Source organism: Hemiscyllium ocellatum, chromosome 8 (genome assembly GCF_020745735.1).
Source record: "Hemiscyllium ocellatum isolate sHemOce1 chromosome 8, sHemOce1.pat.X.cur, whole genome shotgun sequence".
Taxonomy (NCBI): domain Eukaryota; kingdom Metazoa; phylum Chordata; class Chondrichthyes; order Orectolobiformes; family Hemiscylliidae; genus Hemiscyllium; species Hemiscyllium ocellatum.
Window position 1 is genome coordinate 71839676 of NC_083408.1, and position 18548 is coordinate 71858223.

General features: G+C 39.7%; 1 protein-coding gene across 1 annotated transcript in view; it reads left to right on the top strand.

Annotated features, from left to right (window-relative positions):
• The window catches only part of LOC132818191 (glycogen phosphorylase, liver form-like), a 167607-nt gene that overhangs the window by 33046 nt on the left and 116013 nt on the right, over positions 1-18548 (top strand). Inside the window, exon 6 of the mRNA XM_060828968.1 lies at positions 16014-16125. Within this exon, the coding sequence (XP_060684951.1) occupies positions 16014-16125 (112 nt within the window). The remainder of the gene's footprint in view (positions 1-16013; positions 16126-18548) is intronic.

Here is an 18548-nt window from a genome sequence, read left to right on the forward strand (position 1 = left end):
ATCTAAATTTAAATTAAAGTTACATATTGTTCTCAAATTAACCTGCAAAGGTTAATTTTAGGCTGGACTATTAAAGACTTTGTCTTTGGAAAAATGTAGCATTCACAACAAAGCAAACAAGTTTACAGCACACATTGAAGTAAACAAATACAATCTGATAGCCATTACAGAAAGATGGTTGCTGGTTTACAAAGATTGAATCCTGAATATTGAGGGGCATATAACATATAAGAAAAATAGAAAGCTCGGTAAAGGTGGAAGGCTAATCAGCCCTGACTATGTTGAATGACAGATCAGGATTAATGGCCTATTCTTGCTCCTAATTCTTATGATCTTCCATCAGTTCTAATAATATTTACATATACATTAAGAGTTTCATTTCAGATCAAGCTTACTAGTTGAGCAGATTGGATAACCAAGCCTTCTTCAGTTTTCAAATACGTATTCTTACTTTTAAAAGATTTTGATACCTTTTTTTGCTTTGTGAGAAATCATGTTGCAAAATATTAACCCATAATTAGCTGAACTTTAGCTTCACCAAACCTTTCCCAAATTGCCTAATGTTCTCGATCCTAAGCCATGTCTGTTTTTTTAAATCAGAGCTTACAAAAAGTTTTGTGAATTCCTTATTAGTTAAAACAACATCAGGTAGGAATTTATTTTACTAATTGAGCATGCTAACTGAAATAATTAGGAGAAAGAATTCAACCACTTTCTTACATTACTTTCCAATCCTTTCAATGCTACGTTGTGCTGCTAAAGGTACAAGATCCATTGTCCAAGCATGTTGTTGTAGTTGTACTGAAAATAGACAGAATACATTCAAATTGCATTTAATTTCTCAAAATAATTAAAAGTCTTGGGTCCAGAGCCAGAATTTGTATGTTCTCACTCATGTCTCTTGGTTTGCAGCCAGGTGTGCCCCTTAAAATTCCCTTTGTGGCCTTTCACTCAACATTCGCCTGGCGCCAACTTATCTATTATTTTTGGGATGCAAAGGCGGGCAAAACTGAGAGAAACTTCCTACTGTTGTCTCAGTTGAGGGCCTTAAGTAATTCATTATTTCTCATTTCACAGTTGTTTCATCCCCCCCCAGTTTCAATTTGGCCTGGCTGAGTGTGTTCAGAAACAGGCAGGAAACCTAGCAGGACACCCTGAACAGGGCTTTGCTTGGAACAGGGAGACTACTTCATGGGCTACCTCAACCTTCAGGATGCAAAAAAGCATGTCCAAATAATTGGATAACATAGAAAGAAATCACTCGTCCTTTGTGATGATTAAGCAGAATCATCCAACATTTATCACTCCCTTGCTTTATTCCCATTGATCTATAAGTATATCTGCTTATACAAAAAATATTGTCTTTATATTATTGGGTCTGGTTTATATCTGACTGAAGTTACACAGCAGTGTTGTCGACTCTAAAATTGGGTTAAGAAGGTGACTGTGCCAAAAATTGCTACAGGGACTAAATCAAGGAATGAAACCAGAAAGACCAGTTGGCAGTAACCCAGATAGCTGAAGCAACAGTGATACACACAGCATTGTCACTCTTGCAAAATCCTGCTTGCTATAGTTTATACCAAACTTGAGAGAGTTGTGCCAGTTACTCAAGCAACAGACTGGCATAAACATAATCATACTTTACAGGCAATATCTCAGATTCCACCATCAGCATCCTGAGTATGTCCTGTTCCATAAGCAGAGGTGGCAGCACATTGTTAGACAGTCAGGAGGATGTTGCTTTGGGAGCCCTCAACATTGATTTAAAAAATTATGAAGGACCCACTCTACTGCCTCTAACCTCCTTAGTTAATGAATCAATATTTCTATATGTTGAATCCCAATTGGAAGAAACACTGGTAGCAGTAAAGGCACAAAATGTGCTTTAGGTGGCTGGATTCAATGCCCATTATCAAGAATAGCTTGGTAGCAGCACAATTGACTGAGCTTGCTTAAGTCCTAAAGGATAGAGTTAACACCATAGCCACCAGTTGTGCTTTGAGAAATTCCAAACAGTGGGACTTCTCTTTCCAAAGATGCAGATTGTGATTTTTCTTTTGCAGTCTGATCCCAGACCTTTGGGAATTTGGGGTAGTCCCATTCTAGTTTGGTAGTCCTTAGATGTGGCAGTACAATGGTGAAACACCAGTGGAGCAGAATGGGTTTGGTGGAATGTAAAATGTCCCTGGCTGGTAGACACTCTGACTCTGATTGTCATGGTCCCAAATATAAACCACGAGCAAGTGAGACCAGAATAAAAATTGGCCACTGAATAGGGAAAGCAGAATTTCAGCCCTCAACTATTTTAACAAGAGCAGGTTCATGAGGGATGGCAGATGGAGTTTAATTCAGATAAATGCAAAGTGTTGAATTTGGTAAGAGAAACTAGGGCAGGACTTACGCAGTTAATGGTAGGGCCCTATTGTTGATCAGAGAGACCTAGAGGTACAGGTACATAGTTTCTTGAAAGTGGTGCCACAGATACACAAGGTGGCATAGAAGATGATTGGCATGCTTACCTTCATTGGTCAGAGCACTGAGTACAGGAGTTGGGACAGCATGTTAAGGCTGTGCAAGACATTGGTAAGGCCACATTTGGAATACTGCATACAATTTTGATCATCCTACTATAAGAAGGATGTTATTTAACAGGCAAGGGTACAAAAAATTTACAAACATGTTACCAGGACTGGAAGGTTTGGGTTATAAGGAAAGACTGGGACTTTTCCCCTGGAGCATAGGAGACTGAGGGGTAACCTTATAGAGCTTTATAAAATCATGAGGAGCGTAGATTAGGTGAATATCCAAGGATTTTTCCCCAGGTAGAGGAGTCCAAAACTGCAGAACGTAGGTTTAAGGTGAGAGGGGAAAGATTTAAAGAGGACCTGTGGTGATGCTGTCCCTTCAACAAGGTTATTTTGTACTTTTGTTTTGAACAGGGGTCGTAAAGGCAGAGGTGCCAATATGTCCGTAAGTGGCTACTTTAAATAATGGCAGGGGAGTGACCAGTTCTCCCAGGTCAGATTTTTTTCTGGTTTGGTTTGCTTTAGTAGTCAGTCAGAAACTGCTGGTAACAGAGAAGCTGTTACTATGAAAAAAAGTTCCATGCTTCAACAGATGTTTCTTACCTGAATCTTCTCTCTGCAATCTCTCCTGCCTGTAAAAGCCTGAGTTTGAATTTACGTTTTGACAAGGGATGTGTTTTTGTGATGTTGCAGGTATTGGAATAGCTCCTTCTTTAGTTACGATTTTGAGTCGGTTGGGTTTTCAAATAGTTGTTATTCTAAATTTTGTTTTCTTTTGTTCGTGTTTCAACTGTAGTGTGTAAATAAATTCAGTTTTGCATAAAGCCGATTGTTTTGACCAGTTGCATCAGTCCTGGAATACCCACTTTATCTCTGCCTTTGAAAGAAGAAAAAGTTAGGTTAAGGGCTGCCCTCTCAAAATGTTTTGAGGGGATCTGGCCTGGTCCACAACAGATTAGGGGTTCTTGGTAGAATTTATTGTATAGTTTCAATTTGGAATTAGGGTTGTTAGACTCAAAGGCAGTGAGTGGTAGATATTAGTTCTTTTACTCCAGGTTTTGTATTTGGTTGGTTTAAGCAGTGTTTGATATAGTAATGGCTCTTTCAGTCATTAATAGTTTTCTGGGGGTGGAAGAAGTGACTTTGGGGCTTTAGAAAAGGTGAATAAGGCAAGACTGCTGGAATCAGTAGACAAGCTGGGATTGGAGTTCCATTCATCCACGAGAAAGGAAGTGATAATTACAGCAATAGCTCAGCATTTAAATTTGCTGGAAATGCCATCAGAATATTTGGAAATGGTTAAAATCCAATTGAAAATTAAGCAGCTTGAGTTAGAGGCAAAAGAAAAAGAGAAAAAGAAATGAAACAGTTTGAATTACAATTGAAAACAGAGGATAGAGAAAAAGAACAAGTTGCCCTAAAGAAGTTGACCAAAAAGAAAGGAACAGAATCACTTTAGCAGAACAAAAGGAGAAAGAGGAAAGAGAGAAAGAAAGAGAGAAAAGGGAGAAAGAGAGAGTTTGAACTTCATTTAAATTGGCGCTTAGGAAAATTGGCTTCAAAGGATGGAGGTAAAGATAGAAGGTAAGCTTAGTGAAGAAGGTAGTAAGGATGAACAAACACATTGTAGCCAAAGGCCTGGTGGGGATCTGTTTAAATATATCCAAGCATTGCCTCAACTTAATGAGAAGGATGTACAGGTAAACAACCCTTTATCCAAAATCCCAAAATCTGAAAAGCTCCGAAGTCTGAAGGTTTTCCGTGAAGTAGATCTCCTTCCTATCGGAAAGATGTTGTAAACTTGAAAAGGTTCAGAAAAGATTTACAAGGATATTGCCAGGGTTGGAGGATTTGAGCTACAGTGTGCTGCTGCCTAGTCTCCTGAACGGGGAGCAGACTTCACAGAAAACTCAGAGCCCCAGAGGAAATCAATTGACTGAATAATCAATTATCTGAACAAAATAATACCCACCCATCTCATTCGGATAATCGAGGTTCCTCTGTACCTGCAAAGGTAAGGTTTACTTGCATAGTCAGGAGCAGCAGGTAAAAAGGTCACAGTATTAAGAGATACGGGATGATGTCAATCTTTGACAGTGAGAGATGAGAAGTTTGTAACTCAGAAGGACTATTACCAGAAAAAGGTACTAGTATGTGGAATTCATGGTGAGGCCAGAATTGCTAAATTATGTGGAGTGAGGTTAGAGTGTCCAGTGAAAAATAGAGAAGTGGTAGTCGGAGTACTGGAAGAACTCTCAGCTCCAGGAATACAATTTATCCTTGCTAATGATATAGCTGGGTCACAGGTAGACGAGCTGCCTACTGTGGTTGAAAGGCCAGTGGAAGATTAGGCAACAGAGGTACTACAGGAAGCATACCCTGGGACTTTTCCTGACTGTGGAGTAACAAATTCACAAAGTCACCAGTTGAAACAGGAGGGGGAATCAAAGAATACAGATAAGGAAGTTGAAGTTGAACTATTAGAGACCATATCTGTTGAGACAAACCAGGAACAGGTGGAGGACAATGTAGATATCTGAGTTACAATAGAAAGATGGAAAACTGAAGCAATTGTATCAAAAATCATGCACGAAAGAAGAATCTGAATATATCCCTGAGTGCTATTATCTTATGAATGATGTCTTAATTAGAAAATGGAGACATATTCAGGCAGATGAGAAAAGTTCATGAAGTCATATTACCAATGGGTTATTGAAAAGAGTTTTTGTGGATAGTGCACGAACTCCTAGTAGGAGGTCATTTAAGGGTAAGAAAAACTTAAGCTAAAATACAAAAATATTTTGACAGGCCAGGATTGCATAAGGATGTAGTTGAATTTTGCCAGACATGTCGTACATGTCAGATATTTAATAAACCGCAGGCAATAATAAAACCTGCTCCTTTGAGACCCATTCCTACATTTGAGGCATCTTTTACTAGAATCTTAATTAATTGCGCAGAATCCCTACCCAAAACAAAAAGCGGGAATTGGTATTTGTTAACAATAATGGATGTGTCCACTAGATTTTTAGAGGCTATTCCTTTATGCAATATCACAGCTAAAAGGATTGTAAAAGAGTTATTCAAATATTTCATGAGAAACAGACTACCCACAGAGATTACAGTCAGATCAAGGCTCAAACTTTACTTCAAAATTATTCAAGGAAGTTTTGGACAATTTGGGAATAAAACAATTCAAATCCACTACGTACCATCCAGAATCACAGAGACTGCTAGAAAGGTGGCATCAGATGTTAAAGACCATGTTGAGCACTGATAGTCAAGACTATCCAGATGATTGGGATAAAGGAATTCTGTTCGTACTTTTTCTAATGGAGATGCACCAAACAAATTGACCACATTCAGTCCATTTGAATTAGTTTTGGGGCATGAAGTAGGAAAACCATTAAAATTAATTAAGGAAAAATTGGTGAAGCAGAATTCAGAGACCACATATGTCGACTATGTGCCAAATTTTAGGGAATGGTTAAATAGGGCGGAAGAGTTGGTTAGATAGCATTTAAAAATATCACACTGTGCAATGAAACAGGAAACAGGCAAGAAATCAAAAAGTCACAATTTTGCTAATTGAGATAAAATTACTTCCAGTGATAGATGAACCTTTAAAAGCTTGGTTTAATGGACCTTATCAAGTTGAAATGAGATTGAACTATTTGATTAGGACTCCAGACACAAAAAAATCTCAGAGAGTATGCCTTGTGAATATGCTCAAAAGATATTTTGATAGAGAAGGAAAGCAAAAGGAGAATGCATTACTTGTTACAACACAGAGTGAAAAACCAAGTTCAGAGAATTCTGATTTGGATGTTCCTCAAATTAAATTGGACAATGAGGAAGTTGTCAAAAATTGGGATAACATATTAAGTTACCATCCAGAGGAAAATCTAAATGACCTGAAAGAGTTATTGCTACGCATGGGGAAATATGTGGGAATAAACTGCGAAATATTAATTTATTTATGCATGATGTAGATGCGGGTGTACCCTGCTATCTGAAAGTAGAGTGATTCTATGAAACTATTAAAAGCCGAAATGGCGTAAAGTGAAGAAGCAATTACCGTTAATTTATATGGGAAAAACTTTTGAGCATTCCCAGGCCCAAAAAATAACCTACCAAAATTATACCAAATAACATATAAAAGTTAAACTAGCACTAACATATCGTAAAGGCCATCAGAGTTTGGGATGGTGGGAGGTACAGGATACCTTAGGACATATCTTGCTAATGGATGCACAAAATAAATCGAGATAATGCACAGATGCTCACAGACACAGTTCAAAGCTATGGCGGCTTGATACTGAAATGCTGAGTGTAGTTCCCGGGGAAGGCACTTGGGGCATCAGTATCGCTGCACATGCTTTCTCGTTAAAGTGAATTCCTCTTTCGGTTAGCAAAAACGGGTACTAAAGTAGGTCTTTTGTAAAAGCGAATTGACGTAAAGCGAAAAGCAGGGGATACCTGTATAAGAAATGCAGTTCCAATTAAGCAAGATCCTTATAGACTCAACACGCTAATGTTGGCACAGTTTCAAAAAGAGATTGAACGCATAACGCCAAGGAGACAAACTTGAAGTGAGTTGCAGTGACTAAAGCTCACCATAGTAATGGTACCAAAACCAGATGATACCCAATAGTTATGTGTGGACTATCACAAAGTCAATGCAGTTACAAAGTCTGATCCATACCCAATCCAACCTTTGGAAGACTGTATCGAAATAACTTATATTTCTAAGTTGGACTTACTCAGAGGATACTGGCAAGTACCTTTATCCGAAAAAGCGAAGACAATTTGGCTTTCGTAACACCAGATAGACCATATCAATTTAAAGTCCTGACATTTGGTATGAAAAATGCACCAGCCACATTTCAAAGACTAGCTAATAAAATCATTTCTAGGTTACCCAATTATGGTGTATATTGACGAACTGGTGATTTTTAGTCGCACTTGGAAGGAATATTTGCAGCATTTATCAAAATTATTCAATCGACTTGGTGCCTGGGAGGCAGACTTGGTGATAAACCTGGCTAAGAGTGAATTTACCAAAGCCCAAGTCACCTTCCTGGGCCATGTTATTGGACACAGACAAGTGGCCCCACAGAATGTAAAAACAAAAATTATTGGGGAGTTTCCCATGCTATCAACAAAAAGAGCAGAATTACGATTCCTGGGATTGAGTAGGTCTTATCGGAAATTCGTACCCAAGTTTAGCATTTTGGCTGCCCCATTCATTGAATCACTAGAGAAAAGCAGGAGGTTCCACTTCTCACCTATAAACAACCACCAAACCTCAAACAGATCATTGTTCATACCAAACTGCCCGGCTTTCAGGACAATACCATACAACCTTGTCATGATAGACGCTGCAAGGCGTGTCAGAATGTCGACATGGTACCACCATTACGGGTGGGGACACCTCCCATCATGTACGTGGCAGGTACTCATGTGACTCAGCCAATGTTGTCTATCTCATATGCTGAAGGCAAGGATTCCCTGAGGCCTGGTACATTGATGAGACCAAGCAGAGACTGATGAATGGACACCACACAACAATCAACAGACAGTAGTGTTCCCTCCCAGTCAGAGAACACTTCAGCAGTTCAGGACATTTGACTTCAGACCTTCGGGTGACTGTTCTCCAAGGTGGACTTTGGGACAGGCAACAACAAAACGTGCCCAAGCAGAAGCTGATAGACAGGTTCGGTACCCATGAGGATGACCTCAATCGGGATCTTAGGTTCATGTCACACTACAGGTGACCCCAGCACTATGTACACACACAGACAGACACATATACACACACAGACACTCTTACACACACACACACCCCTACAACACACAGACACTCATACACACACACAGACACTCATACACATGCACACACAAACACTCCTACACACACACTCCTATAGACACACACGCTCACGCAGACCCTCTCTCATATGCTCCCACATACTCGCCCGCGCTCACACACGCACCCTTTCACAGATGTATACCCCTTTACACTCACGCTCACACACATTCACACTCTCAGAGGCACCCATAACCCCGCCCCCCCCCCACACACACACACACACACCCACATGCACACATATAAGTTTGTGGGGTGAATCTGTACTTGCAGAATTACATTTTACTTTGCTCAAAAACTGCATGATTCTATGTAAGATTCTGTAAATCCATTTTTTAGATTAGAATCAGTCTGACCATTGTGGCACAGACAGACTCACACAGGGAAGCTCACACCTTCAATGCATTATCTGGGCCGACATTACACCATTTGTTAAAGTTCACTTGAGAATGTAAATTTTAAAAACAATTTTGTGATTTACATATGAAAGAACTGAACATGGTCATTCTAACACATGAGAAGCTCAACAAACAATCCAGGTCTTTTTCAATATATAATTTCAGTTACATCACACTGTAAACTTTTGCTATAAATTCTGTCTTAAAATCTTACACTCCACAACCACCTGATAAAGGAGCAGCACTCCGAAAGCTAGTGCTTCCAATTAAACCTGTTGAACCATAACCTGGTGTTGTGTGATTTTTAACTTTGTACATCCCAGTCCAACACCGGCATCTCCAAATCATGAGGTTTCTGTGGACAGCATACTGTCAAAAGGCGTTTGACAGCCTGAAAGTTGTGTTAACCACTGCCCAGTCTTAGCCACACCTAATTAGCAAAGCCAGTCAAGGTGGCTATCGATGCGAGTTATGTGGTTGTCGGTGCTGAGCTCTTACAAGAACAGACAAGAAAATAGAAAAACCTATCAGATATTTCTCCAGGAAATTGAACATTCGTCAACAGAAATATTCGGCAATTGAGAAGGGGACTATGAGTTTGGTGTTGGTGTTACAACATTTCAACATTTATGTTGCCAGTCATGTGTCTAAGAGGAGAAAGTGAGGTCTGCAGATGCTGGAGATCAGAGCTGAAAATTTGCTGGAAAAGCGCAGCAGGTCAAGCAGCATCCAAGGAGCTGGAGATTCGACGTTTCGGGCATAAGCCCTTCTTCAGGAATGAGGAGAGTGTGCCAAGCAGGTTAAGATAAAAGGTAGGGAGGAGGGACTTGGAGGGGGGGGGGGGGGGTGCGATGGAGATGTGATAGGTGGAAGGAGGTCAAGGTGAAGGTGATAGGCCGGAGTGGGGTGGGGGCGGAGAGGTCAGGAAGAAGATTGCAGGTTAGGAAGGCGGTGCTGTGTTCGAGGGATTTGACTGAGACAAGGTGGGGGGAGGGGAAATGAGGAAACTGGAGAAATCTGAGTTCATGTGTCTAAAGTCATGTGTCTAAAGCAATCATATATATTAATCATAACCCGTTAAAATTTTTGGAGAAATTTAAGGACAAAAATTCCAGAATGTTTAGATGGAGTTTATTATTGCAGCCATTCATTGTTGAAACCTGGATGAGAAATGGAAGCATTTGGTGGCAGGAATAAACAGACTGAAATAGAATGTAGTAGTGCATTTTTGCATGGTTATAGTTAATGAAATGTATTGTAGTGTACTAATCAGGTAAGACTAACCTTGATTATTGATGGTTAATTTTTAAGGGTGTGCCAACGCTGCCCCTTCAATAAGGTTATTTTGTCATTGGTCTTTTTCAAGAAGGGTTGTAAAGGCAGAGGTGCTGCTAAGTCTCAAAGTGGCGACTTTAAACAATGGCAGGGGAGTGACCAGTTCTCCCAGTTCAGGTTTTTTTTCTAGTTTGGTTTCTTTTAGCAGGCAGCCAGAAACTGCAGGTAACAGAAAAGCTGTTGCTGTGAAAAAAGGTTCCATGCTTCAAGAAATGTTTCTTGCCTGAATCTTCACTCTGGAATCTTCTTGGTTGTAAGAACCTGAGTTTGAATTTACCTTTTATCAAGGGGTATGTTTTTGCAATGATGCAGGTATTAGAACAGCTCCTTCGTTAAGTTGCGATTTCATGTTGGTTGGGTTTTCAAATTGTTCTAAATTCTGATTTCTTTTGCTCATAGTGTGTAAATAAACTCAGGTTTGCTTAAAGCTGAGTGTTGTGACCAGTTGCATCACTTCTGGAATACCTACTTTACATCTGCCTTTTAAATAAGAAAAAGTTAGGGTCTGGGCTACCTTCTTAAAGTATTGTGAAAGATCCATAACAGACCTAAGGGGCAACCTTTCCGGAAAAATGTCGGTGCCTAAATAAAATGAGCTACCAGAGGAAGTGCGTAGAATGAAAACAATCAAACCATAGCTTTCAACTTAAAGTAATGTATTGAGAAAAATTTGAAATAGCTACATGGATAGGAAGTATTTCGAGGGAAATTGGCTAAACACAGGCAAATAGAACGAGTTTAGTTTGGGAAATCTGGTTGACATGGACGAGTTTGACCAAAGGGCCTGTTTCTGTGCTGTATGACTCTAAGACCGATCTGTAGCAGGTGGTGAGGGAACCAATAGGAGGGAAAATGTACTGGAGACAAATAATGCTGGAGATCACAGCGGGTCAGGCAGCATCCATGGAGAGAAAGCAAGCTAAAATTTCGAATCTAGATGACTCTTCATCAGAGCTTACGTGAAGTGGGCAGTATTTATGCAATTGTTGGAGGGGGTGGGGAGGGTGGAGTGTGGGGGAGAAAGGATGTTGATAGCTCAGATTAAGTGATCAGAATGTGAGAATGACAGAACAATGGTGTGTCAAACTGCTAGGCAGCCCCACTAGGATGGGGTGAGGGGAGATTGACGTGGTAACAGAGAATATAATAAGTAAAGCTAAAAGAATGGGCGGCACGGTGGCACAGTAGTTAGCACTGCTGCCTCACAGCGCCAGAAACCTGGGTTCATTTCCCACCTCAGGCGACTGACTGTGTGGAGTTTGCACATTCTCCTTGTGTCAGCGTGGTTTCCCCCGGGTGCATCGGTTTCTTCCCACAGTCCAAAGATGTGCAGGTCAGGTGAATTGGCCATGCTAAATTGCTCGTTGTGTTAGGTGAAGGGGTAAGTGTAGGGGTATGGGTGGGTTGAGCTTCGGCGGGTCAGTGTGGACTTGTTGGGCCAAAGGGCCTGTTTCCACACTGTAAGTAATCTAAGCTAAAAGAAAGACATGGGACTGGGTTCACAATTTGAAGGCGTTGAAAATGTACTTCACCTTGTCCTCTCCATGAAATGTATCAGTAGGTGTGACCATCATACATTTCTTGTGGATACAAGGTCCCACCTTCTGATTGTGGGTACCCACCATCATATTGTGTGGTACTACTACCATGCTGAAATTGATATATTTTGAATAGATCTAGCAGCTAGGCGTCCATGAGGCACTATAGGCCAGCAACAGCAGCTAACTTGTATTCAATTGCAATTTGTAACTTCATAACTTAGCATTTCTCTCAAATTATCACTATCACCAAGCCAAGCGCTAATTGAAGTTCAAGGAAGAGTGTTAGATAGCATAACAGGATTAGCTGTGGCATACCTAATAATGAGCTGTTAACCTGCTAAAGCTACAACACATAACAACTTGAATGCCAGACAGCAATAGATAGAGCCAAGAGATCTCACAACCAACGGATGAGGTCTAAGCTGTACAGTTATGAATGGTGGTGGACAATTAAACAATTAAGAAGAGGAAGGAATCTCCATGAATAGCTCCTTCAATGATGGGGAGCCCACCATATTAGTGCAAAAGACAAGCCTGATGCATTTATGTTCATCTTAAGCCAGAAGTGGTCACTGAATTATCCTCCTCCTGAAGCAACATCATCAGATATACCAGTCTTCAGCCAACTTAATTCACTCCATATGATCTCAGGAGACACCTGAAGGCATTAATTACTGTGAAGCTATGGGCCCTGATAAAAATTCTGCCAATAGGAGTGAAGACCTGTGCTCAAGAACTAGCTGTACCCCTAGCCAAGCTGTTCCAATACAGCTACAACACTGGCATCAGCAATGGGGAAAGTTGTCAGGTATGACTTGTCCACACACACAGAATGCATCCACCTGGCCAATTAAAGCCCTGACAGTCTACTCTCAATCATCAGCAAAGTGGGAAGAAGTTGTCAATATTGCTTTCAAATAACAGTTGCTTGGCAACTGTCTGCTAACTCTTAGCAAGTTTCGGTTCCACCAGAGACACTTAGCTCTCATTAATCCAGTGAAGTGTTGTTATCATTGTGGCTCCTCCTGTTTGCTCACTTATCACCTCAAGGGATTCAACTTGGTGAAGGTTGTTAAGCTTAACAATTTCTATTTTTAGCTAAGTTCCCACAGAATTGACCATATATCCCACCATGCTGTAATATTGGCTCCATTTCACGCTATACTCAGGAAAGGTACTCATATCTATATTTTGAATTCTCTAACGCTATTAATGTCCATTTTAATATTAATCTTAATCAGTTTTCTTAGTACAAAGTAGCCTGTTTGACTGGCACCCTATCCACTACTTCTCACATTTCCCTTCACCACCAACACAGTGGCAGCAGTGCATACGATCAAAAAGATGCACTGCAGTATCTCACCGAGTCTCATTTGACAACATCTTTCAAACCAACAACCTTTACCATTCAGATAGACAAGGTCAGTAGTCTATGCGTTCATCTGAAAACGGAAAAGGTTTAAAAAATCTAAGGTCTTTTAATCTAAATCTAAAATCTAAACCCAGTACGTCAACAAGAGTCCACTAAAAGACCTTAGATTTTTTAAACCTTTTCCGTTTTCAGATGAACGCATAGACTACTGACCTTGTTTATCTGAATGGTAAAGGTTGTTGGTTTGAAAGATGTTGTCAAATGAGACTCGGTGAGATACTGCAGTGCATCTTTTTGATCGTATGCACTGCTGCCACTGTGTTGGTGGTGAAGGGAAATGTGAGAAGTAGTGGATAGGGTGCCAGTCAAACAGGCTACTTTGTACTAAGAAAACTGATTAAGATTAATATTAAAATGGACATTAATAGCGTTAGAGAATTCAAAATATAGATATGAGTACCTTTCCTGAGTATAGCGTGAAATGGAGCCAATATTACAGCATGGTGGGATATATGGTCAATTCTGTGGGAACTTAGCTAAAAATAGAAATTGTTAAGCTTAACAACCTTCACCAAGTTGAATCCCTTGAGGTGATAAGTGAGCAAACAGGAGGAGCCACAATGATAACAACACTTCACTGGATTAATGAGAGCTAAGTGTCTCTGGTGGAACCGAAACTTGCTAAGAGTTAGCAGACAGTTGCCAAGCAACTGTTATTTGAAAGCAATATTGACAACTTCTTCCCATTTTGCTGATGATTGAGAGTAGACTGTCAGGGCTTTAATTGGCCAGGTGGATGCATTCTGTGTGTGTGGACAAGTCATACCTGACAACTTTCCCCATTGCTGATGCCAGTGTTGTAGCTGTATTGGAACAGCTTGGCTAGGGGTACAGCTAGTTCTTGAGCACAGGTCTTCACTCCTATTGGCAGAATCTTGTTGACGTACTGGGTTTAGATTCGTTCGAAAAAAATTCCTCGACCTTAACAGACTGTGAAGCAAATTCTGTTTCCAAATTCAGCATGCCTGTTGGTCTGTTTGGGCTCCTTTGGAAAAGAATTTTACTTTTAAGCCTATTCAGGCGAAGTGAAGTTTTCTCCCAAAGGCCCAAATAGAACCAAACGAGCTTCAGTGGACCCAAAAAAATGAAAATATCTTCTATCATGAGATTTTCAGATAAAGGATTCCTGACTTGTATGTACTTGGGAGTATCACCTAAAGTTCCGCTTTAAGCCACACACCATCCTGACTATTCACCATTCTCTGTCGTTGGGGAAAAATCCTCAAATTGGTTCCCTAACAGCACTGCCGGTGACTACCTATGAAAGGCAACAGTTACTGTTTTGCACCGCATTTTCAAAGGTATTTCAGGTTGAGCAATACATTTTGCCTTAACCAGATTATCATTGTTGACTCATTTGACACTTACCTGTAATTACTTTTTACACATGTAGGTTGATATTGAGCATCTGAAAAATTTAAAGATAAATGTCATGTTTTTCAATACATTACTTTAAGTTGAAAGTTATGGTTTGAAAGATATTTTCTGTAGGTTTTTCTACCTGTGTATTTTGTGTCTAAATTTCCAGTGTTCTACAACTTTCATGTTATTGAGTCTTTGTCATGTCATTTATAATATGTACCCACTATTTTATCAGAGTACAAGTATGACACAGTCTTGCTACATTTGTATAGGACTTTTGTAAAATCACATCTGGAATACCTGTGCATAGTTTTGGTCTATATCTAAGAGGTATACTTACATTGGAGGAGGTACAACCAAGGTTAACCAGATTAGTTCATGTGATAAGAGACTTGTGTGATGAGAGGCAGAATAAATTGGAAATCGACAATTACTGTTTAGGATTTAAAAGCATGAGAGGTTAGCTCACTGTAAAATTGAAGATTCTGAATGGACTCGATGGGGTAGATATTGACGATATTTTTCATCTGGCTAGGGAATATAGGACGAGCAAAGTCTAAAGGTAAGGGCTGATCATTTAGAATTGAGATGAGGAGAATGTTTTTCATTCAGAGGATGGTGAATGCTCCATCATTGAATCTATTCAAGATTGGAATGGCCATATTTTTATTCTCAGGGAATCAAGGGAAATGGAGGAGGTAGGCGGAATTGACTCAGATGAAAATTAGCCATGATAATTGTTAATTGCATACACCTTTGTAATGTAATTACTTTCAACACACATAGGTGGATATGGAGCATCTGGAAAATTTAAAGATTTAAGTCGTTTAAATTTAAAGCAATAGGTTAAAAGATGTTTCCTGAAGATTTTTGCACCTGTCAATTTTATGTCTGAACTTCTGGAATTATATAGTTCAGTTTAGTAATGCTACTTATCATTTGTACCAACTACTTTATCAGAGCACAAGAATAACAAAGTCTTGCTACAAGTCTTTCACTGTAAGATAATTAAACAGTGACACATTGATGAGACAACAGTACATGTTTTAAACTTTTGTGATAGAGATCAAGATTTAAGACTAATTTCACAAAAATAGAATTAAAAATCACACAACACCAGTTTATAGTCCAACATGTTTATTTTGAAGTACGGTACTAGCTTTTGGAGCACTGTTCCTTGGTCAGGTAACTAATCAGGTGTTGTGTGATTTTTAACTTTGTCCACCCCAGTCCCCACACTAGCACCTTCTCATCAAAAATAAAGTTGTTATTTCTGCTGAAGTATGAGGTCGGGACTTTAGTATGAAAGAATAAATATGAGGGCAATTTTAATTTCTGTGTGTTATAATTTATGACAAGCAAACAAAATCAAAAAGGAAAAAATAGAAAATCTATACATTTGACTGATAATGGAAAATGTTGAAAACACATCTATAAAGAAAAATATAAATTATTCGCATTTTACATGTGTACTCTTCATTTCAACAGGAAGAAAATAATTCCTGTATTGAAATTACAATGCTTTTTGTGCTGCTGCTAAACCTGCAGGTAGTTCTTGCCATACCGTACGATACTCCAGTGCCAGGATACCTGAACAACACTGTGAATACTATGAGGCTGTGGTCTGCCAAAGCACCAAATGACTTCCACTTGCATCACTGTAAGTATTCCTAGAAAGTGAACAGCCCAGATTATCGTTATGTATAAGGGAATATTGGTAGTTGCATTAAAATACAGGGAGATAAACCATGACAGAGACTTGATGATTTGAATGGTCAACTTCTGTGCTGTTACCTTCTAAAAGTCTGCGACTTCAAAATATAAGCTATGTTGAGCCATTTGTGTTTTATCTACTGTTATCACCAGGTGCAAAGGGGTGAATTGGCTCCCTTCTGAACAACCTCCTCTGTTGGCCATAGCAAAGTGTTTAATTTTGATTATTGCAAGAGGCTATACCCCTTTCCAATTAAAAATGCAGTTAGGTATTTTTACTGTAAGTAATAACAAGACAATCAACAAGATTATGTTGAGCTAAAGAAAGATTTTTTAGTAACAGGTATGACTCTTATTTGAAATTCTGATCAATGTTTTCTTGAAGAAAAAGTAAATTCTGGAACTGTTTTACATCTGAGTAGAGGTTCCAATTTCTGAGAGCTACGAGTCAAAGAAAAAGAGATGCACAAAATGAAATATCTTTCCTCTACTTTTTTAAGTAACGAGTATTAAATTTGTATTTTGGAATCATACAAAGACTTTTGCAGAAACACAAAGGAAACTTAGTAACAAGGAGGGAGGAAGACTAATAAAGGCTTAGGAGCCCTTGGCCTCTCTACCTATCCTTGGTGAAGTGTTGTATTAGGGAAGCAATGAAGAGACAACTATGAATAAGGTGAATGACAAACATCTGAAGGTACACAGGAATTGGGTCAATATCTTAGAGTGGAAAAGGCAAAAGTGATGACTGGAGTGATTAAAATGTTAGGGTAGGAGAAACTGGTGTGGGTGAAATGAAGGGAGTGAAGGATATTTAGAACAAATTACTAGGAAGAGGATGGCTAGGGAACACAAGGGCTACATTTTCCGTGTAAACACCAGCCAAATTCAGTCTGCAGCTATTAATGGTTCTATTTCCTATGACATCACACATCACATTAATCATGACCCAAATTAAACAAAAAACAGTTTTAAAGTAAGGAAATTGCTTTGCCTTGGGGTTCTATTTGGTCCCTCTCATACTATGCACTCTCCTTTTTTGGAAGCTGACACACACTCTAAATCATCCTGTGAGTAGATTCAAGAGATGCCATGCAAGTGCGGAGAGACTGGCAGATGTCAGATGCTAGCATTTGTCAAGGGGTGAGAGTGTGACCAGTGCCTTGGAGTATGTCCTGAGATCTTATTGCCAGTTATCCAAGATGTTGGTTCAGAGGAGCAAGTCTGCAAGCTAGAGTTGCCAGATACGTCCTGTTCGGAATTTCATGTCAGGAATTTAGGTGTTTGGTTTCCTCTTCATGGGTGATATTAGTGAAATAAATTTCTTTTTCAATCATATGATGTGGGCATTGGTGGCTGGGCCTGTATTTATTAGCTATCCCTTGTTGCCCTTTAGACGGTTGTAGTGAGTATTTGAACTGCTGCAGACAATTTGGCTTAGGTACATCCATGATGCTATTTGGGAGGCAATTTCAAGATTTTTGACCCAGAACACTGAAGAACCGATAATATATTTCCAAGTCTTGATAATATATGGCTTGCAGAGTATCAAGCAGGTGATGGTGTTCTCATGAAACAGTTACCCTTGTCATTCTAAATGATTGAGGTTTGGAAGTTGCAGGCTAAGAAGCCTCAATGAATTTCTACAGTGTAGATAGTACACACTGCTGTTATGAGCACTGGCGGTTGAGGGAGTGGATGCTTGTGGATGTGGTGCCACACAAACGGGCTGCTTTGTCCTGGTTGATATCAAGCTGCTTGAATATTATTGGATCTCCATCCAGGTAAGTGGGGAGTATTCCATCATGTTCCTGACTTGTAGCTTGTAGTTAGTGGACAGACTTTGGGGAGAGAGGTAGTGAGCAACTCACAGCCAGGTTCCTGGCTTGTGACCTGCTCTTGTAGCCACAGTGCTTAGATCATTAATTCAGTTCAGTTTCTGATCAATGGTAGCCCCAGGTTATTGATATTGAGTGATTTAGTGATTCAATTGAATATCAAAGGATGATGGTTAGATCATTTCTTGTTGAAGATGATCATTACCCAGCACGTGTGCAACACATTACTTGCCACATCAGCCCAAAATTGGATATTGTCAATATGTTGCTACAGTTAGGTATGGCCTGTTTAGTATCTGAGAAGTCACAAATAATGCTTACATTGTGCAGCCACCCATGAGTGACTACACATCTGACCTTTTAATGAAGGGAAGACCATTGATAAAGCATCTTAAAATGGTTGAGCCAGGGACACAATCATGAGGAACTCCTGCGGAGATGTCCTGCAGCTGAGATGGCTGACCTCCAACAACCAGAGCCATTTTTCATTGTGTCAATTATAACTCCAACCAGTGGATAGCGATCCCGAATA